This window comes from Lontra canadensis, unplaced genomic scaffold (assembly GCF_010015895.1).
Source record: "Lontra canadensis isolate GAN:19392208 unplaced genomic scaffold, GSC_riverotter_1.0 scaffold24, whole genome shotgun sequence".
Classification (NCBI taxonomy): domain Eukaryota; kingdom Metazoa; phylum Chordata; class Mammalia; order Carnivora; family Mustelidae; genus Lontra; species Lontra canadensis.
The window spans coordinates 20,427,545-20,453,642 of NW_022631018.1; the positions used below are offsets into that span (position 1 = coordinate 20,427,545).

Genomic DNA, 26,098 nt, shown 5'->3' on the forward strand with positions numbered 1-26,098 from the left:
GCATAGTATAAAAAACCTTTTTATAATGGAGGTGACCAATGTTCATCAACCAACCTGCAAATGTGAATAAATATACAAAGAAGTTAAAATTATCCCTAACTCCACCATACAGAGATAATTATAACCAACATGGATATTTTGGTATATCTTTCCAGACATTTGTCTGTCTACACATACACACACCTGAACAAAAATGGAATGACACTCTGTTATTCTCAATTTGATTTTTCACTTTCTAGTATATCAATATCTTTATATCTATAGCAACACTTTAAAGGTTCGTGAATTCTATTTAGTTGATGGGTTAGTTATCTGTCTAAAAAATATTCATTACTCTGAGTTAGGCACCATTTTTGGCATATGATTGTACCCAGATGAATGAAACAGATTATGTTCCTGGTCTCCTAGAATTTACATTCCTGCTCTGGCCTGGCTGTCTTAAACTTGACAACATCTAGATCTGTGCATGCCACCATCAATGTTCCTAGATTGCTTACCCTGCCCAGACCTATATCTCATCTTGGTGTTTCTGCTTGTGTGTGTACTGGTTGAGATGAACCTCTGGGACTACCAAGATCTTCCTGTCCATTGACCTCTTTTTGACTTGATATAGAAATGACTTATTTTTCATAATTAAAACTTCTATTTTGGATAATTTCCTTTTGCTTATAATCTCAGTTATTAACACTAACAATAATTAAGAAGCCTAAATCAAGGAGATGGAAAACCTTCATGTACCTTGGATATTGTCTAAACGAGCGATAACGGATTTTGTTCTTCAACAAGACCAGTAGATCTAAGAACTCTGAGATTTTTTTAAACATAAATTCATTCAACAAATATTTATCGAACATGTCTTAGGTATCAAACATTTTCTAAAAGCTACAGACACAGAAATGAACAGAAGAAAGAATACTCCCTACCCTCACGGAGCTTGCCTTTTAGTGAAGGGAGTCAGGTAAGCAGTTAATAAAACAGAATAAACAAGTAGAGTAGCTGGTGATAAGGGTTCAGGAGGAAAATAAAACAGAAAAGTGAGGTCTGAGATGCAGGAGTGGAGGATAGTTTGATAATTTTTTAAAAAGATTTTATTTTTTGACAGACAGAGAGATCACAAGTAGGCAGAGAGGCAGGCAGAGGGGGAGGGGGAAGCAGTGTCCCCGCTGAGCAGAGAGTCTGATGCAGCTCGATGCAGGGCTCCATGTGGGGCTCAATCTCAGGACCCTGAGATCATGACCTGAGCCAAAGGCAGAGGCTTTAACCCTCTGAGCCACCCAGGTGCCCCTAGTTTGATAGTTTTAAATAGGGTATTCAGGAATCATTATTTTTCTGAAATTTCCCCAATTGAATTGGATCCTGATAAAAGTCTTTCTCTGTCAAATAGAGCAACTCCATGACAAGAGTAAAAGACACAACAAAGATGATCAATGACCACAGAATTAAGGAGCTTTAAAAGAAAGAAAGAAAGAAAGATCCATTACTTCACCATCTACCTGGTTTGGGCCCTGAAGTCACTTCCCTGAGCCATTCCTGGAAGAGTCCAAGATCCCTCAATTATGGCTACTCTCATAAGAACAATGTATATATCAACCGTCATATCTCTTCCTCCTTTAATTTTAACTTTTCTATTATTTATTTCAACAGAAAATTTCTTCTTAAGACCATGTTTCTTAAACAACACAGCAAGCCACCTAGACTGAACAGACATGTACAAAACACTCCATCCAATGAAAAGAGCATAAGTGCTCTTCCCAAGTCTACATGGGACATTCTCCAGAATAGAGTATATGTTAGGCACACATTAAGTCTCAACAGATTTAAGAAGATAAATGTGATACAAAATATCTTCTCGTTAGAGAAGTTGTGGTTACACAATGGGTGGTTACACAATGGGATGAATTTAGAAATAACGTAAATAAAACTGGAAAATTCACAAAATTATGGAAATCAACACATTTTAAACAACCAGTGGCCCAAAGAAGAAACTACAAGAGAAATTAGAAAATACTTAGAGACAAATGAAAATAAAACAACATACCAGAACTTATGGGACACAGCAAAAATGGTGCTAAGGGGGGAATTTATAGCTATAGATGCTTACATTAAAAAATGAGAAAGATCTCAAATCAACAACCTAACTTTATAACTTAAGGAAGTAGAAAAGAGAAGAACAATCTAAACCCAAAGCCAGCAGAAGGAAGGAAATAATAAAGATTAGAGCAGAGATAAATGAAATATATATGAAATAAGAGAATAAAAACAGTAATGAAAATCAATGAAACCAAAAGTTGGTTCTTTGAGAAGATCAACAAAATTGACAAACATTTATCTAAGTGGACTAAGAAAGAAAAAGAAAGACAAGAAGAGAGAATACTCAGATTACTAAAATCAGAAATGAAATGAGGGATTATTATGTATTCTACAGAAATAAGAAAAATTTGTAAGATAGTGATATGAACAATTGTGTGAGAAAAAATTGGATAACCTAGATGAAATGGACACATTCCTACAAACAAAAAAGCTACCAAGTGTAAATCACAAAAAAATAGAAAAATGGACATCAGAAAAGAAAAAGAAAAGCCTAGGACTTGATGGCTTCACTGGTGAATTCTACCAAACATTTAAAGAACAATCCAATCCTTCTCCAACTTTCTTAAAAAATTGAAGAGGTGGGAACATTTCATAACTTATTCTATGAGGTCAGAATTACCTCAAATACCAAAGCCAAAGACACTACAAAAAAAGAAAACTACAGATCAGTATCCTTTATGAACATTGATGCAAAAATCCTCAATAAAATACTAGCAAATAATTCAGAAGCATATTAAAAGGATTATACTCTATGATCAAGTAGGATTTATTCCCAAAATGCAAGTATGGTATAGCATGTTCAAATTGATCAGTATAACAGACCACATCAAAAAACAAAGGAGAGAAAACATGATTATCTCAGTAGATGCAGAAAAAATATTTGACAAAATTCAACACACTTTCATGACAAAAACACTAAAAAAGATAGGAGTAAAAGGAAACTATCACCACATGTCAAAACTGTTTATGAAAATCCTAGAGCAAACATAATACTCAACTGTGGAAGACTGAAAGTTTTCCCTCTAAGATCTGGAACAAGGCAAGGATGCCTGTTTTCACCACTTCTGTATAACATAGTACTGGAAGTTCTAACCATGGCAATTACTTAAGAAAAGGAAATAAAAGACATATGAATAGTTAAGAAGTAGAATTATTTTTATTTGTAGATGATATGATCTTACATATTAAAAAAAAGTCCTAAGAAGTCCACAAAGAAATTGTTAGAATTGATAAATGAATTCAGCAAATTGTAGGATAAAAAGTCAACACACATAAATCAGTTGCTTTTCTGTATACAAGCAGTGAGCCAAGGAAATGACAAAAGGAATGACAAAAGCAATTTCATTTATAATAGCATCAAAAAGAATAAAATAACTATAAATCAACCAAGGAGATGAAAAACTTGTACAATGGAAATTATAAAACATTGCTAAAAGAAATTAAAGAGGACATAAATAAATGAAAACACATCCCATGTTCATGGATTGGGTGCAATATGCAGATTCATTGCCATTCCTACCAAAATCCCAATAAACATTTTTTGGAGAAATAGAAAAACCCATACTAAAATTTGTATGGAATCTTCAAGGGACCCTGAATAGTCAAATGATCTTGAAAAAGAATAAAACTGGAGGACTTAAGTGTCCTGATTTAAAAACCTACTACACAGCTATAGTAATCAAAACAGCATGGTATTGGAATCACTAACTCATGAAAAAAAACAAAAAAGGAAAAAACTAAGATAGTTACCAGCAGACCCACACTGAAGGAAAATCAAAGTTCTCTGGCCAAATGAAATGATCCCAGATGGAAGCATAGAAATACTGAAGAATGAATAGGTAAAAATGTGTGTAAGAATATTGATGGCATGAAGCAACAACCAAAATGTCTAATGAGGTATATGCCAAAAGCACTAAAAAAGGTATTAGGGTAGTAAATAAATTCAGTGTTATATAGAACTTTCATTGACTTTAAGAAGCCAAAGATGCATAATGTGGTCCCTAAGGAAACTCCTAACAGAATAGTAAAAGACAACAAACGAGTTAATGGAAAAGGAAGGATATATTTCATTAATTCAAGAGTAAGTATAAGAGGAGAAAAGGAAAAGTAGAACAGGTGAGACAGATTGAATATAAATGGAAAAATGGTGGACTGAGAGGTTAAATGAAAGTGATAAAGTATTCCAACTAAAGACAAAAATTGTCAGACTACATTTTTCAAACGGAAGAGCTGGGGACTCAGAAAAAACATGTTTGAGGAAATGGCAAAAATTTATTTGGGAATTAAGACTAGGAAAAATGCTGGGATATGGTGGACTATGAGAATAAACATACTCTTCTAAAGATTTTGAAGTTTGTTCTGTCAGTTAGAATTAATCTTGGAGCAAATACTGCTGGTCCCAGTCTCTGTGCTAGAAGGTGATGGGTAGAAACATGAAAAACTAGTTCAACTGATACAAAAATTCTCATCGAATTAATTATCTTGATCAGTGTCCCACAATTTCCTCCCACATCTGCCACAATGGAGTTTAGGACTTGCAGTTTGGTGCAGCGATTAAAAGTGGACTTAGGTGGCTTGGATTCAAAGCCCTCCTTCTTTTAATTCTTTAATTTCCTGGTTGACCCATTCATTCTTTAGCAGGATGCTCTGAAAATATGCAGGGAATGATCCCAATCTTTTGGTACCAGTTCAGACCTGATTTGTGACTCAGGATGTGATCTATTCTGGAGAATGTTCCACGTGCACTAGAAAAAAATGTATATTCTGTTGCTTTGGGATGGAATGTTCTAAATAGATCTGTGAAGTCCATCTGGTCCAGTGTGTCATTTAAAGCCTTTATTTCCTTGTTGACCTTTTGCTTAGATGATCTGTCCATTTCAGTGAGGGGAGTGTTAAAGTCCCCTATCATTATTGTATTATTGTCGAAGTATTTCTTTGATATTGTTATTAATTGGTTTATATAATTGGCTGCTCCCATGTTAGGGACATAGATATTTAAAATTGTTAGATCTTCTTGTTGGACAGACCCTTTAGATATGATATAGTGTCTTTGCTTGTCTCTTATTACAGTCTTTGGCTTAAAATCTAATTTGCCTGATATAAGGATTGCCACGCCAGCTTTCTTTTGATGTCCATTAGCATGGTAAATGGATTTCCACCCCCTCACTTTAAATCTGGAAGCATCTTTGGGTCTAAAATGAGTCTCTTGCAGACAGCATATCGATGGGTCTTGTTTTTTTTTTAATCCATTCTGATACCCTCTGTCTTTTGATTGCGGCATTTAGCCCATTTACATTCAGGGTAACTATTGAAAGATATGAATTTAGTGCCATTGTCTTGCCTGTAAGGTGACTGTTACTCTATATTGTCTCTGTTCCTTTCTGGTCTGTTACTTTTAGGCTCTCTCTTTGCTTAGAGGACATTTTTCAATGTTTCCTCTAGGGCTGGTTTGGTGTCGGCAAATTCTTTTAGTTTTTGTTTGTCCTGAAAGCTTTCTATCATTCCTTATATTTTCAATGACAGCCTAGTTCGATACAGTCTTTTTCTCGTTTAGTGCTCTGACTGTATCATGCCAGGCCTTTCCGGCCTGCCAGGTCTCTGTGGGTAGGTCTGCTGCCAATTTAATATTTCTTCTGTTGTAGGTTACAGACATCTTGTTCTGAGCTGTTTTCAGGGTTTTCTTTTTGTCTCTGAGACTTGTAAGTTTTACTTTTAGATGATGGGATGCTGACCTATTTTTATTGATTTTTGAGGGGGGTTCTCTGTGTCTCCTGGATTTGGATGCCTGTTTCCTTCCCCAAATTAGGGAAATTCTCTGCTATAATTTGGTCCAATATATCTTCTTCCCTTCTCTCTCTTTCTTCTTCTTCTGGGACCCCAGTTATTCTAATATTATTTCATCTTATGGTATCACTTATCTCTTGAATTCTCCTCTTGTGACCCAGTAGTTGTTTGTCTCTCTTTTGCTCAGCTTCTTTAGTCTCCATCATTTGGTCTTCTATATCACTAATTCTCTTTTCTGCCTCATTTATCCTAGCAGTAAGAGCTTCCATTTTTTATTGTACCTCATTAATAGCTTTTTTAATTTCAACTTGGTTAGATTTTAGTTCTTTTATTTTTCCAGAAAGGGATTTTATTTCTCCAGAAAGGGATTCTCTAGTATCTTCTGTGCTTTTATCAAGCCCAGATAGCATCTTGATGATCATCATTCTGAACTCTAGTTCAGATATCTTACTACTGTCCATATTGATTAGGTCCCTAGTTGTCAGTACTGCCTCTTGTTCTTTTATTTGAGGTGAGTTTTTCCACCTTGTCATTTTATCCAGATAAGACTAGATGAATGAGAGAACAAAATACTAAAATGGTAGCAACAACTCTAGAAAAATATACACTAACCACATCAGAAGAGACCCAAAACTGGGGGGAGATGACAGGAGGAAAAAAGATATATATGCATGTGTGTGTGTGTGTGTGTACACATACATACACTGGTAAATAGAACAGAGCCACATACATGATTTTGGTTGTATTTTGGTCTGTTAGAAGAAACTGCCTCCCAAAATTTTAAAGAAAGAAGAACTTATATATATGCAAAAATAAGGGTAAACATGATGAAGAGATAGAATATGACTGTAAAGATGAAAATTTAGAAAAGATTCTAAGAAAGGAACTGATATGATAAGAAGTTTTTGAAAAAAGAAAAAAACAAAGGAGAGAATGTGATCAAGCAGGAGACTAGAACAAAGCCATACGCTAAGGGTATATCTTGATTTGTTAGAAGAAACTGTATCCCAAAATTTAAAAAAAGAAAAACTTATATGTATACAAAAAATAAGATTAAATACAATGAAGGGACAGAATATGAGTATAACAATGAAAGTTAAAAAAGATTTTTAAAAAGGTATTGATAAGATAAAATAGTTCAAAAAGGTTAAAATAGGAAAGAGGAAAAATTTAAAAAATAGAGTAAGAAAAAATAAAATTAAAAAATTTAACTTTGAAAGACTAAAGAATCATGGGAAAAAAAGCCATGAATTCTATGTTCTGCTTTCCCATAGCTCATTGATCAGTGAACTTGGTCTTGGGTGGACATTCTTGCTGATCTTCTGTAGGAGGGGCCCATTGCCGTGATTCTGAAACGTCTTTGCTGGAGGCGGAACCGCGCCGCCCTTGCCAGGGGCCGGGCTAAGCAATCTGCTCGGTTCGCGCTCAGAGCTTTTGTTCCCTGAGCACTTTCCGTACCGCTTTGGAGGACGGGAATGAAGATGGCAGCCGCCTAGTCTCCACCCGGAGGAGCGGAGGGCTCGGCCCGCTCCTCAGTGCGACCTTGGAGAAAAGCCGTCAGTCCCTCCCGTCTCCCTGGTCTCCAGCCGCCCTCTGAGCTCCCTCAGCCTGTGACTGAGAGTTTCTGTCTCTGTCGCGTGGCCCCGTGTGGAGTTTCCAAACCCAGCAGTTTCCTGCAGTGTGCTCCTGGGCCCCTCCTCCCGTAAGAGGAAGTGGGGAGTCTCCCTGGAGCTGCCACTTGTGGGATCCCTGCTCGAAGAGTAGTGGCCCGACTGTGCCTCGAGTCACAGTTTATGAAACCCTGAGCTGAGAGCTCACTACTCGGCTCCATCTCTCCCCCCCGGCTTACCTGCTCCGATACCTGGGAGCTCTGCCGCACTCAGACACCCCCGGTCTTACTGTGATCCTGAGGGACCTGAGACCACACTGTCCCTATGAGGGCTCCACCCCCTGCTTAGTCTCTGGAGTGACGTCCGGCCACGGAGCAGACTTCTAAATGTTCTGATTTTGGCCCCGCTGCTCTCTCACCTGCTGGTAAGTGGCTGATAGAGGCTCCCTCCCCTCATCACCTTGGATTCACTTCTCCGCACGTCTGACCTTCCAGAAAGTGGTTGCTTTGATGAGGGAGCAGGAGGCTGGCTGAGGACAAAGCAAAAGCTGGCACCTTGCACCCCCTCTCCACCCGCTCCCCTCGGTAATATGAGTGACATTCCTCAGGCATCCCTGACTGCCCTAAAAGAAAAACAAATAGTTAACTTGCAGAGATCACAATCCTGCAAGGCAGGAGTCTCCCTTGGTTTACAAATGTCCTTGAGATTTACAACAAAGAAGTTACCTTATCAATAACCCAGTTTCCAGAGGCACATAACTCAGTTCCTCAAGCCCTAATGTCACCCTCCCCTCCATAAACAGAACTGAAGGAGGCTGAGGTAGAAGGAAAAGTAAATAAATTTAAATTTCTTCTAAACCTAAATCTCACTAACAAGGATGCTTGATAGCAGGAATGTGACATTCCACCAGGAGACTCCCCAATTGTCTTTATGTTAGTGCCTCATTAGAGGAAAAACGGCCTTGGCTTGATAGTAACCAGGTCTTCAATATCCTGACAGTCTTCTTTACCCCAATAGCCCTTCTGAACACCCCTTTGTCCTCACCTACCCAACTCCTGTGTATATAATCAGCCATTCCTCACATCTGCCCATGGGTCCTATCACCGTGCTCTAATAAACCACCTTTTTGCACTAAGAATTCTTTCTTAGCCGTCGGCTCCGAACCTCACCCCACTGAACCTCACCTAGGTTCAAGAACTTCATCGGCTTTTCTGTTTCTAGAATTGCTGCTGTTCTCTTCGATCTCCTGTTGGGTTTGTAGGTGTTTAGAATGGTTTGGTAACTATCTAGCTGAACAACTGGGATCAGATGACATTTAGGTCTCCTACTCCTCTGCCATCTTGCTCCTCCATTTCCAGAAGGAGCATTTGAACAGACATAGGACAAGACCCTTCATGCAGAACATGGTTCAGGAGTGGTGGGAGGCTCTGGCCAGACAAATTCCTCTCCATTTGCTGACTGGTACATGAGGCCCCACTTTTGGGTCTTTATCCATTTCATTTAGGTGATGCTTTGATATTTCTTTCCCTCCTGTGGCATAAGCACAGGACCTCACCTTCTAGTTGTGAAATCCTGAAAAAATCCAGACACCCAGGGGATCGGGATGCCAGGTAAAATACAAATTCTGCACAGGCTACACTTACTCTTATTTATCGTTTATCTGAATTTTGAAATTAACTGGTTGTCCTATACATTTGCTAAGTCTGGCAACTTTATCTGGGAAGGGTCATTATTCATTTAAAACCGAGTGTAGGGGTGTCTGGGTGGCTCGGTTGGTTAAGTGTCTGCCTTTAGCTCAGGTCATGATCCCTGGGTCCTGGGATCAAGCCCTGCACTGGGCTCCCAGCTCAGCAGGGAGCCTGCTTCTCCCTCTCCCTCTGACCCTCCCCACCTCTTGTGCACACTCTCTCTCTCAAATAAATAAATAAATAAATAAATAAATCTTTAAAAATTGAGTGCCAATTAATTTGTCAGGTTTGTTTTCTTTAAAGCAGGTTTTCTATAGGAAGGGGTAAGTCAGTCTATGGGCATCTATGGAAAAAGGAGTCTGGATGATGGCCTTCGGAGAAAGTCATTATGGAGAAAGAATAAATAACAAAAAAGCAGGAGTTATCCAAGCGGATGGTAGTGGATGGAGGTGTGTGTGAGGTGAAGGGTATCTGTGACAAAGCGAACAGCATGGGCCAAAGCAGAGAGTGAGAATCATAGTGGTATGAGTTTAGGAAATAGGACCAGGCTGTCATCGTGAGTAGAAAGAGGGAAGCAGGGAGAAGTAAGAATGAGAGAGATGAAGGCCAGTTAATGGAGGTCCTTGAATGCCCTTGAGCTTGAATATTGTCCAAAGGGTGATGGGAAGATTTTGAAGGGCTTTGAAGATGGACTTGCCATGCCACACTTGTAGCAGTGTGGACAGTAGTTGGGGGTGGCCTGGCATTAACTTCCCTATGTTTGCTTTGCTAGTAGAAGGATGGGTATGGAATCTGCCTGCTTCATTCATTTATTTATGCGTCTAGTCCCTGAAGGCATCCAGGCTGGGATGTTTAAGGACTTCTGTAATGCTTTAAGGTAGGTTTGTAATATGAGTCAGTCCCTTAATAGGTGCAAAACTCATCAGATGCTTAGCAGTGTGGTTAGCAAAGGCCCCGTGATGAATCAATGCTTCAAATGCCTGAAGATGACTTTTTTTCCCCCTTGCAGGGAGAAGTGACTAATAAACAGACATGGAGTCTCTGGTTATACTTCTTTTGTATAAGGTAAGAAAAGAAAGTGAAGTTAAACCTTATTAACTGTAAGTAACAACCATGGAACGAGCTTGTGACGTAAGATGTAAACTTTAAATTGCACGGGAATTTCAGCTGTCACTTCCTTGTGGCTTTAAAAAACTTACCCCTCAAATTCATTTTGCCTCCAACTATTTTTTTTTACTAAAAGCCACATTAGAATACTGCTTCCAGCTACATCTTTGTTGGTTATAGAGATTTTATATTACCAGGTCATGGTCTTATCTCTTTAAAGAAATCAGTAGACACAGCCCAGGGTGTTATGCCCAAGAGGCTGCCTTTGGTCCCGATAGTAGCCCGGTAAGTTGGTCTCTTCGTTCCATATCTTTTTTTTTTAAGATTTTTAAAAAATTCTGTATCTTTTACTCAAAGCCCAGATACTTGCTAAGTCTTCAGAGAGAGCATCTTTCTTCCACTGGTGGGTCCTGCTTTCTTCCCCAGGCTCATTCCTTGTCTTTCCCCCTCCAACTCTCCCTGAAGTCATGAAGAATTTCCACCGTTTCTTCAAATGTGCCCTGCTTTTTGTGTCTCTCTCCCGAACTCTGTGGCGGGGGGTCTCTCAGTAAGGATGGCCCCTTTAATTCCCTCCCGGGACATGAAGAATATAGTCCGCATCAAATGACACTTCCTCAGAGAAACCTTTTTAAAAATGCCCCGGAAAAATCTCGCTCCCCATACACGACCCCCTTCACATCTCTTTCCTATAACCTCGATCATATCTTACTGTGGCATGTATGTACACATATATGCTCAGCCCTCTCTCTCGATACACGCATGTCAAATACGGAGTAGTGGTACTCTTCAGAAATATGACTAGATGCACTGTGCCTGCTGTGCACATATGTGTGCACACGTATGCTTATGGTACACATGCACGTGTATGTATGTATTTATGTATACTTACACGCATTACACACATATGAAGTGAACAATGCATTTAGTTCAATTTCTGAGGAGTATCTGCATTTATGAAGACTATTTCATGGGCGGTGACATAGCTATGTCCTTTTGGTTCTTGATGCCCCTGTGTGCTGTTTAGCTATCCATCACCGTTTTGATCGCATTGGCTTATGTATAGCTTTTGGATAGTACAAATGAATGTACTGTGAATATAAAAACCAGTTTTTGTATAGCTATGTATTTTTATTTTTTCTGGGTTTATAAATACATATCTTGTGTGAGATATATTATTTGCAGATGTTTTCTCCCCATCTGTAATCTGTCTTTTATTCTCTTAACATTGTCTTTTCAACAGTGGAATTTCTTAATTTTGATAAACCCTAGTTTATAAATTTTTTTTTCATGGATTGTGCATTTGATATAACTAAGACATCTTTCCCTAATTGAAAGACTTTTTTTAATGTTCTCTTCTAGAAGTTTTATACTTTTAAGATTTACATTTAGTTCTAAGATCCATTTTGAGTTAATTTTTATATATGGTGCAAAGCATTAATTGAATTCTCTTCATGTCACATAAATATCCAGTTGCTTTAGTATTATTTGTTGAAAAGACTGTCATATCTCCACTGAGTTCCCTTAGTGAATGAACTGCTTAAAAAACACATACTGCCAAAACTCTCTCAAGAAGAAACACATGGGCGCCTGGATGGCTCAGTGGGTTAAAACCTCTGCCTTTGGCTTGGGTCATGATCTCGGGGTCCTGGGATCAAGTCCCACATCAGGCTCTCTGCTCAGCATGGGGCCTGCTTCCTCTCTCTCTCTCTGCCTGCCTCTCTGCCTGCTTGTGATCTCTGTCTGTCAAATAAATAAATAAAATCTTAAAAAAAAAAGAAGAAACACATAACCTGAGTAGTCCTATATCTATTAAAGAACTTGTTAGACATCTGCCTTTGGCTCAGGTCATGATCCTGGGATCCTGGGATCGAGCCCTGCATTGGGCTCCCTGCTAGGCAGGGAGCCTACTTCTCCCTCTCTTCTGCTTCTTCCTCTCCCTCTTCTGCCCCCTGCTTGTGTCCTCTCACTAAAACAAACAAACAAACAAACAAACAAAAACACTTGAATTTATAGTTTAAAAACTTTTCCACAAAGAACTTCAGACCAGGATGGTTTCACTGGTGAATTCTAGGAAACATTTAGAAAAATAATAATGCCAATTATAGATAAACTTTTCCAGAAAATTTAAGAGGACAGATTACTCTCTGACTTATTCTGTGGGACCACTCTTACACTGATACCAAGGCCAAACCAAAATATTACAAAAAATAAAATACAGATCAATATTTATTATAAACATACATGCAAAAATCCTTAACAAATATTAACAAATGTAATCCTACAGTGTGTAAAATGGGCAATATACCACGAACAAGTGGCATTTTTTTCAGCAATGCAAGATTGGGTTAAGAGTCCATGTAATTCACCATATTTTAACTAAAACCATACAATCATCTCAATAGATGCAAAAAAAAGTATCTGACAAAAACCATCCTCCATTCCTGATCAGAACTATTAGCTAACTAGGAATAGAAGAAAACTTCCTCAACTTAATAAAGGGTATTTCTGAAATATCTATAGTTAACATCACTCTGACTGGTAAAAGACTCAATGCTTTATTCCTAAGATCAGGAACAAGGCAAGGATGTCTGATCTCACCACTTCTATTCAACATTATATTGGAGTTTCAAAGAAATAAGGCTAGCGAAAGAGATAAAAGACATCCAAATCGAAACTGGAGAAGTAAAGCTATCTTATTTTTAGGCAAATTGATTATTTATGTAGAAAGTATTATGGAATCTATAAAAAAGTTACTAGAACAAATGATTGCATTTCTAAATATAAGCTGTAAACAATGTTTAACTACTATTTTTAATAACATCCAAAAATATCACATAGTTAGGATAAATCTGACATATGATGGGTAAGAACTATACACAGAAAGCTGCAAACACTGCTGAGAGCAATTAAAGATCTAAGTAGATGAAGAGATACACTGTGTCACGGGTTGGAAGATTCATTATTGTTGTGATGTCATTTCTGATTGAATTCATGATAAAATTGAAATCATGATTCATGATAAAACACCCTTAAATAATTTACTGAAGTTTGTTCATCTTTCACATCTGTGCTCACTCCCCTTCACCTTCCTTCTTCCTTATCTCAGGCATCTCCAAACTTGCCAATGCATCGTGTGAAAACCCTTTCTAGAGTATAGATTCTCATCAGAAAGGGAGAGGCTGAGTATCTTCCATTTTATTGAGACTTTCAGTTAAATGGGCCAGAATTCATTTTTGTATCTGCAGGAGGGGAGGAAGTGGCTATGAGATTTTATGTATGCACATGTGTATATATCTGGAATTAAACTACATAGATATCTGTGATTAAACTTCTAGGCTAAACTCTGAGACGTAAAGGGCTTTCTCATTAATAAAATGTAAGCCAAACAGCCAGCAAAAGCACTGGGAATGAAAGCATTTTGAGCAAATTGTGAAAGTGTTGGGGTCTCTGAGCTTCACGGACAGCTCTTGTCCTGGTTGGCTTTACTGTCCTGTCCCACTGGGTCAGGATGGCATTTCTGGCCCCATCCCACTTCCCTGGTCCCATCAGTCGAAACTGGTATGGGCTACAAGGACCAAAGAACACCTCCAGGGCCAGCTGGGGATCAGTCAGGAAGAGCCACGGTATGTTGGGCTTGGCCCCTATGAAGGAGCCCAGCTCGTCCATGTATGTGATGTAATCTGTCTGCAAAGTCTGGCTCTGGCCGAACCTGAGGAAAGAAAATAACACATAGCAATGAGTGTCACAGCTGTAAACCAGGCACTGATTTCTTATTTTCTACCTTAGAAAAGTAGCATTTTAGTCAGTGCCTCCCAAATTATCCCACTCCTATTTCTCCACAGCATTGAGTTTACCATTCTTTGGCTATAAATGAGTTGATTTTTTTTTTCTTTTCCTTCCTAATCTTGATCTAAGTTTGATGTTATTTTGGTCTTCTGCCTCAGGCCTGGAGGGAACTGCCCTTCATGTGTCCAGATAACTGATTAACTTAGTTTCACCCTTTAACACATGGTTATTCTTTATATAACATTGCTTAGATCCGATGTTCGATTTTGGGGGCCTGGCCTCATTTCCTTTCACGAGCCCTGAGGAACAGGCTACCTTTTAAGAAGTGAGGTTGATTTTGAGGCCTCTCCTCTTCCGCCTCCATATTCCTATTGGCCATGATACGAAGGGTGGTGAGTGGAGTGGGCTGTGTGACTTGCTAGCACACAGGAGTGCCCACGCCACAGAGCTGTCCTGTGAACTGAGTGAGGTACGGGGAGGTTTTGTGGGCTTGGAAGTCTCCAGGTCTTCTCTGCTCTAGACCCTTCCCTCGCAACTATTCAGCGGCTCTCAGTGAATGAGGCATCTGAGCTTGCAAGGGCAGAGAAACTTCTTTACAGCCATCTCTTCACCTGAAGGGGATTCATGATCTATTTATTCTTTCAACAGATTTTAATACGTAATTTGAACAGGATTTACTTCTATAGAACTAATTAACATAAAAAATTACATGTAAGTATCTGATGTGTGCCATGTAAATGACTTTCTACGAACCCCGTTTATGGTGTACTTAAGAACCCATGTTTCGATGACTCAGGAATGAATATTCTTTTAGAAGAAAATAGCAGGGAAGGTGAACTCAGTTTAGTTCTTCATTTGGCTTCCTTATTACAGTGCTCAGTTCCCGGCTAGTTAACTTGCTGGCGGACATGTGGCTGGTGGAAAGGACTTCTTGGAGACACGCGAGCTGGATAATTCTTTGTTTAGGTGGCCTGTCTTCTGCAAGGTAGGATGTTCAGCAGTATCCTAGTTTCTACACATTAGATGCCAATCGTATGCCCTCTATACTTGCATCAACCAAAGATGTCTCTGGACTTTGCCAAATGTCCCCTGGGGATCAAAATCACCCTCATTTGAGGAACTACCCCAGAGTGTAGTGTACTCTATACACTTGTGTGATGTGTAATGATTGTTATTTTCCTATCAAATATTGCTTGATCATAGCAAGTGTTTCAAAAGTGTGAACTCGGACTAGTCAAAATATTATAAAATACATAAATGTTTTCCTACATATAAAGGAAAAACTTAGGATTTGTTTCATTAGCAAGTACAATCTTACCACTTGAGTTTTTTCCCCATTTTCTCATCAATGTCATCCATCATTTCACTTGTAGTTGGCAAGGTACATGATTCTAGAAAAGAAACAAAGAAATATTGAAAAAGATGAAAAAAGTCAGAACTATATAATGACATGATGAATTTTTCTTGGTATTTATGAATTATGTCCCTAAGTGATTTTGTATCAAGAGGAGCTGCCGTGGGTATCTTTAGTAGAATAACAACTTATAGAAATAAAGTCTTGAGAAGGCAGTGAACCCCCTCTGTGAATGGCAAAGCTGGCCTGCAGTGAGATAGTGACAGCAGAGAAGTTTGTGGCTCCAAATCACCCGGTCTCATCTACCTGTGACGTCGTGCGAGGCCCAATCCTTAGCATGCCTGAGATACACCCCATGCATGTAATAGCTTAACAGTTCCTTTGTATTTCTTATTTGCATCCTCTTATCAAAAATTCTTCCAAGAAATAATCTGGTAAAATAGTTCACTCTAAGGTACATGGCAATGGAAACGGACCCATGGAAGGAGGCATGGGTTTTCCATCAGCCTGCAGCCAGAGGGGATCTTAAGGGTCTTCAGAAAACTGTTAGTGTTTTGCTACAGTTGATCAGTGGAGGGGGCATCTGATGGCTGAGAGTAGCTCTTTTGCCCTATAACAGTGGCAGAAAGCTATTGTGACATTCGTGGTGCAGAACACTTCCTCGTCATGGGCAGGATCCTACACAGCCTGCCAGACCTTGCAGTCAGATGTTTGCTAAAATTCTTGTCTGAGCTGTTCAATGTTGTGTCCCAAGTGCCAAGACAGAGTGTGGCACATAGTAGTGCTCAGTAAGTATGCGATGAAGGAATAAATGCTTTATTTTGCTTCATGTAAATTCCTTGGGTTTATGAACTGTAGCCAACTTTTTTTGTAAAATTCCAGGTGCTTGGCATTGTTGTGCCTTTAAGAGAAAAACATAGTGGAAGTATTTTACAGAAAGCACCCTTATAAATGATTTCATGGCAGGGTTTTTAAAATAATGATTCTTTGTGGTACACTTGACATTGCTTACTTATCCATGACATTTTCAGAAAACATTGAGTCTATGATTGTAACATTTTCTTCATTACCTATGGTCTAAGTTTCTATGGACAATATGTTAGGAGAATTGTATCTAGATTGGCCCAGTCTTTTGAGCCCTTGAATAAAAAGGCGCTTTAGGTAATAAGGATGATCAGTATGATTGCTGTAAATTAAATCAGTATATTTGAGACATTGCTTTTCTTCATGTAATCCTCATATTCTTGATTTCCTCACAAAAGCTCACTTGTGGCCACTGGAGACCGTGGGGTCTAGAGTGGAGGGTGCAGGAGAGGATGGTCAACAGAGTAGGCGTGGCCTGACTTTGCTGTTCTGACAGTTTGGCCCTGGGAAGATCTCTAGCATTGCCCACGACATCCTCAGGGCCCCTCTCACCTTTACAGTGTATCTTGACATTGCTGCTACCTACCGCTGTCTTTCTCTTGCTTAAAGCTTTGCAAAGTACATGGCACCTGGGTGGCTCAGTGGGTTAAGCCTCTGCCTTCAGCTCAGGTCATGATCTCAGGGTCCTGGGATGGAATCCTGTGTTGGGCTCTTTGCCCAGCAGAGAGCCTGCTTCCCCCTCTCTCTCTGCCTGCCTCTCTGCCTACTTGTGATCTCTCTCTCTGTCAAATAAATAAATAAAATCTTAAAAAAATAAAAAATCTTTGCATAGTCCCTCCAATTTCCCTACGAGAAGTCTAAGCTCTGTAACACAGCTCCTAAGGCCCTCCATGGTCTAGTCCCTTTCTCTGTTTCTTGCTACTCCCTGCCTCTGTTTTATATGTCCTTACAGAACACCTTAAGACTTCCCCTATTGTAACATTCCCCTGGCTCTCTTTTAGACTGTGTAAGATCAAGGAGTATGTCTAGTTCCTTTTATATTCCTAGCATCTAGCACAGTACTTGGCATATAGTAGGTGCTCAATAAATGTTCACTGACTAAATGGATAAAAGACAGAATGGTCCACCTACTTGCAAACACTTTAGCCGCCCAGCGAGCCTGCAGGTCAGCCGTGGGGATGGCAGCCCCAAGGGACTGGACAAGGCCAATCACAGCCAAGGTAGGCTTCTCCATTTTTGGGGGGAAGATGCCTTTAAACAAGGTGACCTCATTGTTTCTGCTTTTGATGATGGAGTCATCAAGGAAGGGGTAGGCGTAATCATAGCCTGTTGCGAAGATGATGTAGTCGATGGCCTCAAACACTGTCCCATCCTCAAACACAGCTGAGGTCTCTGTAAACTCCTTCACGCTGGGCTTGATGGATACGGTACCACACAGGATGCGGGATGGGAGCTCGTCATTGAACACAGGCTCTTTCCTCAGGGGACTGTTCAGAAACAAGAGACAAAGGCTCTTGCTGTAACATATTTTGGTTCCAGGAAATATCTGCAGTAGTTCAGAGCAGTAGAACCAAAGCTAAGGAGAGAAACATTAGCATGGGGACCACTGAGCTCTTCTTTTGTGGCAGGTTTTCTTCTATTGCCTGCAACAGTCCTTAAGAAATTCTGTTTGAGGAGCACTTGGGTGGCTCAGTCAGTTAAGTGTCTGCTTTCCGCTCAGGTCATGATCCTGAGGTTGTGGGATCAAGCCCTTCATCAGGCTCCTGCTCAGTGGGGAGTCCGCTTCTCCCCTTGCCCCTCTCCCTGCTCGTGCTCTCTCTCACTCTCTGTCAAATTAATAAAATCTTAAAAAAAAAAAAAAAGAATGTCTGTCTGAGCTGCCTCTTTTGGCTCTTCAAAGCTCGAAGACTTCCTTATGGGCTCTTACACGATTTGGCGGTTCACCAAACAGATGAGAATAAAACTAATTCCTAGACATAATTCCAAATTCTGCACTAATTCCGAGTGCAGAATTTGGAACCAAGTGGCCCAGGTTTATAATCTACCTCTGTCTCTCATGAGTGGCTACTTCTCTGTATTTGTTTCCTTGTGTGTAAAATGCAGTAGTGATGGAATATACCTCATTCTGTTGTTGTGAGAATTAAATGAACATGACCTGTAAAGCACTTAAAACAGTGCCTGCCACTTGCAAGCATCACTATTATAAATGAACCATTATTCTAAATGAGGTCTTCTGTGAGAAAATCCAATTTGCTTAGCGAGCTGCTTTATTGCCATATTTGGTTTCCTTTACTTTGGTTGCCAAAATTCTAGGATTCAGGCATTTTGGAATTCACTCCAAATATCTCAAACAGTCAGAAAGTTTATAAATTGTAGAATCTGTCTATGCATTTCCACACCATTCTCTATGTCTATAATTCTGCAACCTCTTCTTTTGCTTTATCAGGTGACAAAAAGCAGGTCACAGTAAAGCCTGTTTTTCTCCCCTTGTCCCCTACCCAAGAGAGGAGTGAGAAGGTGTCGTCAATACCTCCGGATAACTGGAACGTTTTCTAAGATGGAGCCTCATTCTCGGAATGAATGGATTTCCAAATCTACATTTCAGTTGTCTAAAGGGCAAAGCCAGAATATGATTTGCAGTAACTCTTACAAGACAAAAGGTCTTTTCCCCCACCCAAGATTTTATTTATTTATTTAACAGAGAGAGATACAGCGAGAGAGGGAACACAAGCAGGGGGCGTGGGAGAAGGAGAAGCAGACTTTGCACTGGGCAGGATCCGAGGACCCTGAGACCATGACCTGAGCTGAAATCAAGAGTCAGATGCTCTACCAACTGAGCCACCAGGTGCCCTGAGAATGTCTTTCTAATTAGTAGGTGTTGGTCTCTGCTCTAAGTATATAAACAAATATTAATTTTACAGTGTATATCAGTTTTGTGAATTGTCAGTGTTTTACATGTTTCATGGGTCCTGACTGTCCCGCTAAAATCCTAGACTGTGTGGTTGAGGAGGAGTGCACTTTAATTGTGAGATTTTCTGCTTTCTGAGACATGTCGATTAACACTACCTGGTTCGTTGCTCTTTAGATGCATACTGGAAAATTTGAGATTAATAAGAACCAGTATTTGTAAAGCTTGATAGTTCCCAAAATGCCTTAATTTTTTTTTTGTTACTCTTCCTGCATACACAGTAGTCTTGATGAGTAGATATTATTATTGCTATCTCCATCGCCTGTAGCATGGATAAGGATTCCTCAAAAGACAATTCATGAATTGGCTCAGCCCTCAAGATTCTGTGCTATAGCTTGTAGCTACCATAAATGAATCTTGCATGTCAGAGGCATCCAGCTGCCTGCTCCTTTGCCATTTTGTATTTTCCCATATACCTTTCACCACTAGAGTCATTTCAGTAAGATTTTCACCCCATGCATGACTTCTGAGTATACCGTGTCACTTATGCAGTCCTCACTTTAATCCCAATGACCTTTGTGAGATGACTTAAGTTAGACCTAGAGAGAAAAATTTCAACTGGAACTAGTGCCCCACTTTTTTGGGATGATAAAATAGGAGTTACTTGTAGTACCCATTTAAAGGCATCAGGCCATAATTCTCATGCTTAAACCATGTGTTCATCTTCTTGACATATAACCAGTCGGAGACAAATGAAGGAAGGGCATTCCGGAGGAAGGTTGCAAAACGGGTCACGTACACCATGTCCCAAGGATAGCCGTCATCCCAAACCCGGCTCATGACCCAAGAACCACTTCTGCTGCTGATAATGACCTGGTGGGGAAGGCAACACGGATTTCAATACCACTCTGTAAGAAAGAAGCAGATATGACACAACAGACACGTTCTTTGGGCCTCTCCATACATTTTCTCCATACATTTCCCCAATATTTAGGCAGAAACATTTTTAGAGGGTTGGGTCAAGATGAAAAGCCCATGATTGAAACTAGGTGGAAACAGAACCACTCTGCCCCTATACCCCGGAGGGCCGGTGCTCAGTTGTTGAAATAATGAGAGCCTGTCATCTTGGAACAACACGGCTGTTGTCTTCAATTGTGACAGGCCTAATCTTCACAGAGTCAGAGACATCAATGGTAGGGGACTAGCCAGTCCAGAGCCTCAGTGGTGGTGGATGGTGGTAGTTGCTGGGTTGGGTGGGAGAAAGAGAGCTTAATCTCTACCTGAAATTAGGCTGAGGAGATACCAAAGAGTTAATTCAGTTTTCTGTCTGAAGTCTCCTCTCTCCCTCCTTCTTACACACCCACTCCATGACCTCTGCTCGGGACCCAAACCATGGCAGTTGTCTCAGCTCTGAGACAAACCCAGCTGCTCGTCTGTTATGATACTTTTGTGACAACCCAAGGGAATCGAACTTCAAAAAATTCCTTAAGTTTTATTTATACTCACTTAAGAATTTGTTTATTGAGCATGTGTTTCCTTAAAAATAGGTTAAGTTCTTCAAGGTCTATGGGTCATGGATGATTTAGCTTAGAGTCCTTTGGGAGGCCTTCCTTGACTTCATCCAGACTAAGCTGTCTTCTCTTTTTATGTGCTGCTGTTGCCACACCTAATGTCACTGAGGTTTCATCATCTCCTTTCATGCCTGTCCTCTCATCTCCACCCACTGACTGCCCCCAGAAGTCAAGAAGTAGTTATTTCTTTGCTTATTTCTAGTTTGACATGATTCTGGCATATAACCTGTGCCCAGTGTTTCCTGAGTCCTGGCTGTTGAGCTTTTGGATAAATGACAGCAAGAACCAGATCGGACATGTCTTTCAGACCTTTGGAATGATAAAAGCACAATCAATGGCCTTAGTGTGGTAGGAGATAAGACACGCTGTGAAATATATAAGGGTGGGTCCCAACTAGCACCAACTAGCAACAGTTTGCTTGGAGGCGATCAGAACACAAAATTTAAAAAAAAAAAATGCACTCTTATCTACACACACACACACACACACACACACACGCAGGCACGCTCTCCTCTGGGACGGGAGGAATGTACTTCCTTGCTCGCCTGGGCCACACCACCTTGCTTCCCAGGGAGGATGTCTCAAGTCCTCCCTGACTCAGTGGGCACATGCCCAGGCAGAGCCCTTGTCTCAGGACATGGCCAACCGGAGCCTCAGGGCCTCAGCATTGACTTAAGAGGGCGGCGTACCCCAGGCTCGTTTCTCAAAGTGTACCTGCGCAGCCAGACGACTGAGCTCTACGGCAATGTCAGATCCGGAGTTCCCCAGGCCGATCACCAGGACCCTCTTCCCCTTGAAGGCTTCTGGGTCTTTGTAGTCCCTGCTGTGGAGGTAGTGGCCTTGAAACCGGTGTAGGCCTGAGGGGAACATGAGTACTTTGAGTTGATTTTCAGAAGAAATGATGAAGACTCAGTTTTCATTTTTTAAAAAATTCCTATTATTAGTCTTCATTTAAAAAAAAAATCTTCCTAGTTAAAGTGCATTTATCCTTTCAGTGGCTTTTGACACTACACCCCCAACACTACACCCCAAGGGTACTTACAGTGCCCTAAAAAACCTACAGTATGGGAACTTGTATTTTGACAGTAATAATAGCTAACGTTTGTTGAGTACTCACGGTGGGCCAGGCCCTCTGCTAAAAGGTTTACAGTCTAACATCTGATCTGGATGACATCTCTGAGTGGCAGATACCAGTGTCTCTATTTTTAAAAGACAGGGAATCAAGACAATGAAATTAAGTGACTAGTCTAAGGTCCTCTAAATATACTGCCTCTTAACCTTCATGCCTTCAATCCTTTATTCTTCCTGAATCTTACTCTTTTAAATATTTGGCCTATGAACAGCATGCCTGCAGATGGGAAGTCTACTATTTTATGGTGGACATGTGTTTCTGCTGCAAGGAAAGAAAGAGGGAAGGAGAAAGATTGGTTGCTGTGTATCGCATTTATTTGGTGTTTGGCACTTTTGTACAGTAGCAGAGTATGGTGCTACACACACACACATACACACACACACACAGAAATTTCTTAAGTGAATTTACAAAATGTGCCTATAGATGACTTTTAAAAACCCTTCCTCTAAGTAAATACTTCCTCTTCAGGTCTTCATCTGATCTCTGACTAGCAGGTCCTTGATTCTTTTAGCATAAGGGTTCAAGAGGCCAATTCTTATTATATTTCACATATCATCAGACTCCCAAATTTTGTTTTAAAATCTTTGGAAACTTGGGCGCCTGGGTGGCTCAGTGGGTTGAGCCGCTGCCTTTGGCTCAGGTCATGATCTCAGGGTCCTGGGATCGAGTCCCACATCGGGCTCTCTGCTCAGCAGGGATTCTGCTTCCCTCTCTCTCTCTCTCTGCCTGCCTCTCCATCTACTTGTGATCTCTCTCTGTCAAATAAATAAAATAAAAATCTTTAAAAAAATAAAATCTTTGGAAACTTAAGAATAATTATTATGTACCATCTATGGAAAAGATCTAGCTCAACCCTTGACGTTTGTGTATAAATCCCCAGTCTATTGTATATTTTTCCAACTTACCAGGAAAAGAATCAGTTGGTAGATTGGGGTACACGTGATGTCCTGAACAAATCATTACAGCATCAAAAATAGCAGATTCCTGTTTTCCATCCTTTTCCGAAACAACTTCCCATTGTCCGGTGACTAAGAAGTTGGGACATTTCTTTATGCTAGAAACCAGGGTCTTAAAGAAAACCAGAAAGAAATTCCTTCTATTTACAATTCTGTGGGTTTTAATTTTTTCACTGTGTTTCTGTAGAGGAAATTACTGCCATGACCTCCCTGATCATTGAGAAATATATGGGAAAACATTAAAATAAGGAGTCATAGTGATTCTTCAAATCTCCCAAGGAAAATTACCCAGTGGGGCATATTTACTTTTTTAACATCTAGTTAGTAGGTATGGGGTAGATTACACTGAATATTCTTGTGAAAGATGCCATGTCATTTGCTCACTACCACCTTCAACTGGCATTCCTGGCTTCTTTCTCTCTGACCTCATTTTCTATCAATTCCATAAATATGGGAATATCTCGGGGTTATCAATCCTTATTTCTCCTTTGCAATGTACAGATACTCTCCCTTGGAAATATTAGCCACTTCCATAGTATGACTATTATGTAAATAAATATAAAATTATATTAAGTAAAATAAAACAATAAATAAATAAAAATAAACAAAAAAAATAATAAATAAAATAATAAATAAAACAATTCATAGCTCTTGTAAGATGTGGAAAAGAAAGCCCTTGGTGACAGTAAATACAATCCCAGTTTATAATTTTTTGGTTATTTTTCTCACTACATATGTATGTTTGCATTTAACAGTACTGAATGGAGATTAGGAATTCTAAACAAATGCGAAGCATTATTGTCATTTACGGAGCCCAGTCTTCTCTGCTATGACTGCTAAGTCTCCTGATCTGAGGAACTAAGTGGGGGGAGGATGAAAGCAAGGACTACATTCGTCATTCATTTAAGATGTCACTCTCCTCATCATGGCAGAACTTCTAAAGAATGCCACAGCTTCTTGAACCACAGCTCATTGGCACTGAACTCAAGAAGTCTAAGAATGGACTAGAGAATTTGGGATTGTTTCTAAAACGTGACAGTGTGATGGTGGAGTGTGCACTTTGACGGTGTAAGCACATCTAGTATTTTCTGTTGCGTTCTCAAAGCTCTCAGAGACCAGTGGAGAACATGTTCAGAGGAAAAAAACAAGAAGACACAAATACTTTAAAATCCAAACCAACGTTGGATTGGCGAGTTCTCCTAATATTTCACTCTGATTTCTAGAGCAGAATATTATATCCTTGCTTCCCTGCAATGGATAAACATACTGAGATCAACAGCACCAGTTAGAAGGCCCTTACCTCAAACTGTATATATCTTAAAAGGTTCTTCTTTTGAGCAAATGTCCTTATGTATTGCTGGAGCTTGCTGTGGTGCATATAGTTGGGGAAGTCATCAGGATACGGGAAGTCTGGAAAGCACATCATCTCTTTGGAAGAGTTGGTGAATACGGACTGGTAAATGCTGGCTCTGCCTTCTTCGGCTTGGTTCTAGGAAGAAGGATAAAGCTCAAAAAGGGAGCCAAGCATGGCATTCTCTTCAGTGAAAATTCAATTTTAGTTCAACTGAAACCTTTTTAATATGTTAAAAAAAAAAAGACATCAAAACAATTCACAGCTCTTGTAAGATGTGGGAAAGAAAGTGCTTAGCGTCGCACATGGCACAGAGCGGGGCCTACACCTTAGTTCTCTTACTCGAATCACCCCCGCGTTAGCTTGTTTGTGGTCTCGTAGAGTTTTCTTTCCTTTCCCAGTCACAGCACCTGGTTCTGATCTCCCGCTCATGTCCAAGCAACGAGGACGATAACAACACAACTAAGCGGTTCACAGGAGGTGGTAGTTTGGAATCTCCTTGCTGGGCTGCATGGCACTCAGTGAACAATTGACCAGCAACAGAACCTTCTCTTGAAGTGGAGGCTTTGTTTATTTGGCCTAGTCAGAATCAGCCGAAGGGCCCCTTAGATCGCAGATTCCTGGCCCCATCCATAGAGTGTCTGATTCAGTGTGTCTGGCCTGGGGCCTGAGAATCTGCATTTCCCACAGTTCCAGGCGATGCTCAGGCTGCTGGCCCAGGAACCAGGCTTTGGGAGGCACTGCTCTATCAGGAATGGACTCTGTGCTTGAGGAGTCCCTCAAGCACATGGGCATGTAAACACATAAAAATACTCTAAACTTTAGTCCCTCCATACCCTGCACCCGTTCTGTGGTCCTCGGTTAGTGGTCCTCGCCCCTCACCAAACACACAGGAAACAGATGCCTCAGAACTTGTATTAAATCTTGCCAGTGCATCGTGAAGCCACATCACTGAAAAAGGGCTTTCTTTTTGAGAAGTAGTTGAAGGCTAAATGGAAAAACAAACATTTCCTCTCTGTTTTAAGGAGAATAAAAGTTCACACAATGTGCTGCCTTGAAAGTACTTTAACAAGCTGGCTGCCTCTGCTTCCTCGGAAACCAAAGAAATGCCATGTTCCTGCCGGATTCAAGATCTCCATCTCCCGGTAGCCCCGTACTGAACTCAAGAAGACACGGACAAAAAGTGCCAGAAAGACCTGACAGGCTTATGTCTGGAGTGGGGCTGCTTGTGGCTTCTGTTTGAAGATAAAATTTCTTCTAGTCACGGTTGTTGTGTTTCTTATAAATAGCCAGGCTCAGAGATTTTGACTTTCGTAAAAGCCTCACTTTGAAATTTCTGCTAAGGTCAGGAAAAGGGTGATGGCTCGTGCCTGGTGGATTTTGAGGTTTGAGTCTTTCCCGTTCACCCACAGCCATACCTTTTGTTGGTGGTTGTGGAAGGAGACATGGGAGGGAGTTTTCTCAGGTGTGGATTGAAGGGAGGGAGGCCTGAGCTTCAGGCAGGGGACTGGTTAACAAAAACATAAGACTGCTGGGAAACAGAGAAAGACCTTGGGTTATTTCCACCGTGAATGAATCTCTGCTCCTTTGCCTCTTGACCGCAGCCAATCATAACAGGAGAAGGAAGAATGTGTACCCTGCAGCCCCCTGGAATTTTCCCTGAAGGAATGGTCTACACCCAAGGAAAACAGATGTATTACATAACAACAGACGATTGCCTCAGAGAGCTCATATTTTAGTTTCAGCATGTGATGGGGTTTGAGCAGGGACGAAGGAAGTGAGACTCTGCCTCTGGGTGAGAGAGCTGCCCTAGACCCAAAGATCCAAGCAGCCGTGGTCACATTGTCATGGCCTGTCTTGGGTTATGACTATGTCCATGTCTCTCGTCTTCCCCACT

General features: G+C 40.4%; 1 protein-coding gene and 1 long non-coding RNA gene across 5 annotated transcripts in view; one reads left to right on the forward strand and one right to left on the reverse strand.

The window, feature by feature from the left end:
• The first annotated feature begins 766 nt into the window (after positions 1–766).
• Positions 767–26,098, forward strand: part of LOC116870834 — a 103,727-nt gene continuing 78,395 nt past the window's right edge. For 2 of the 3 annotated variants that reach the window (XR_004383301.1, XR_004383299.1), the window contains exons 1-3: positions 7,845–7,908; positions 10,182–10,237; positions 14,939–15,050. This is a non-coding gene — a long non-coding RNA (uncharacterized LOC116870834). Of the gene's footprint in view, positions 959–7,844; positions 7,909–10,181; positions 10,238–14,938; positions 15,051–26,098 lie in introns of those variants that run through there. The other variant, XR_004383300.1, reaches the window with a different exon arrangement.
• The window catches only part of LOC116870832 (putative dimethylaniline monooxygenase [N-oxide-forming] 6), a 61,377-nt gene continuing 47,575 nt past the window's right edge, over positions 12,297–26,098 (reverse strand). Inside the window, exons 1-8 of one of the 2 annotated variants that reach the window (XM_032863005.1) lie at positions 24,544–24,576; positions 24,151–24,339; positions 22,800–22,962; positions 21,477–21,619; positions 19,865–20,064; positions 17,415–17,770; positions 15,384–15,456; positions 12,297–13,988 (exon numbers count right to left, since the gene is read on the reverse strand). In XM_032863005.1, coding sequence (XP_032718896.1) covers positions 13,646–13,988; positions 15,384–15,456; positions 17,415–17,770; positions 19,865–20,064; positions 21,477–21,619; positions 22,800–22,962; positions 24,151–24,276 — 1,404 coding nt within the window. In that variant the 5' untranslated portion in view covers positions 24,277–24,339; positions 24,544–24,576 and the 3' untranslated portion in view covers positions 12,297–13,645. Of the gene's footprint in view, positions 13,989–15,383; positions 15,457–17,414; positions 17,771–19,864; positions 20,065–21,476; positions 21,620–22,799; positions 22,963–24,150; positions 24,340–24,543; positions 24,577–26,098 lie in introns of those variants that run through there. The other variant, XM_032863004.1, reaches the window with a different exon arrangement.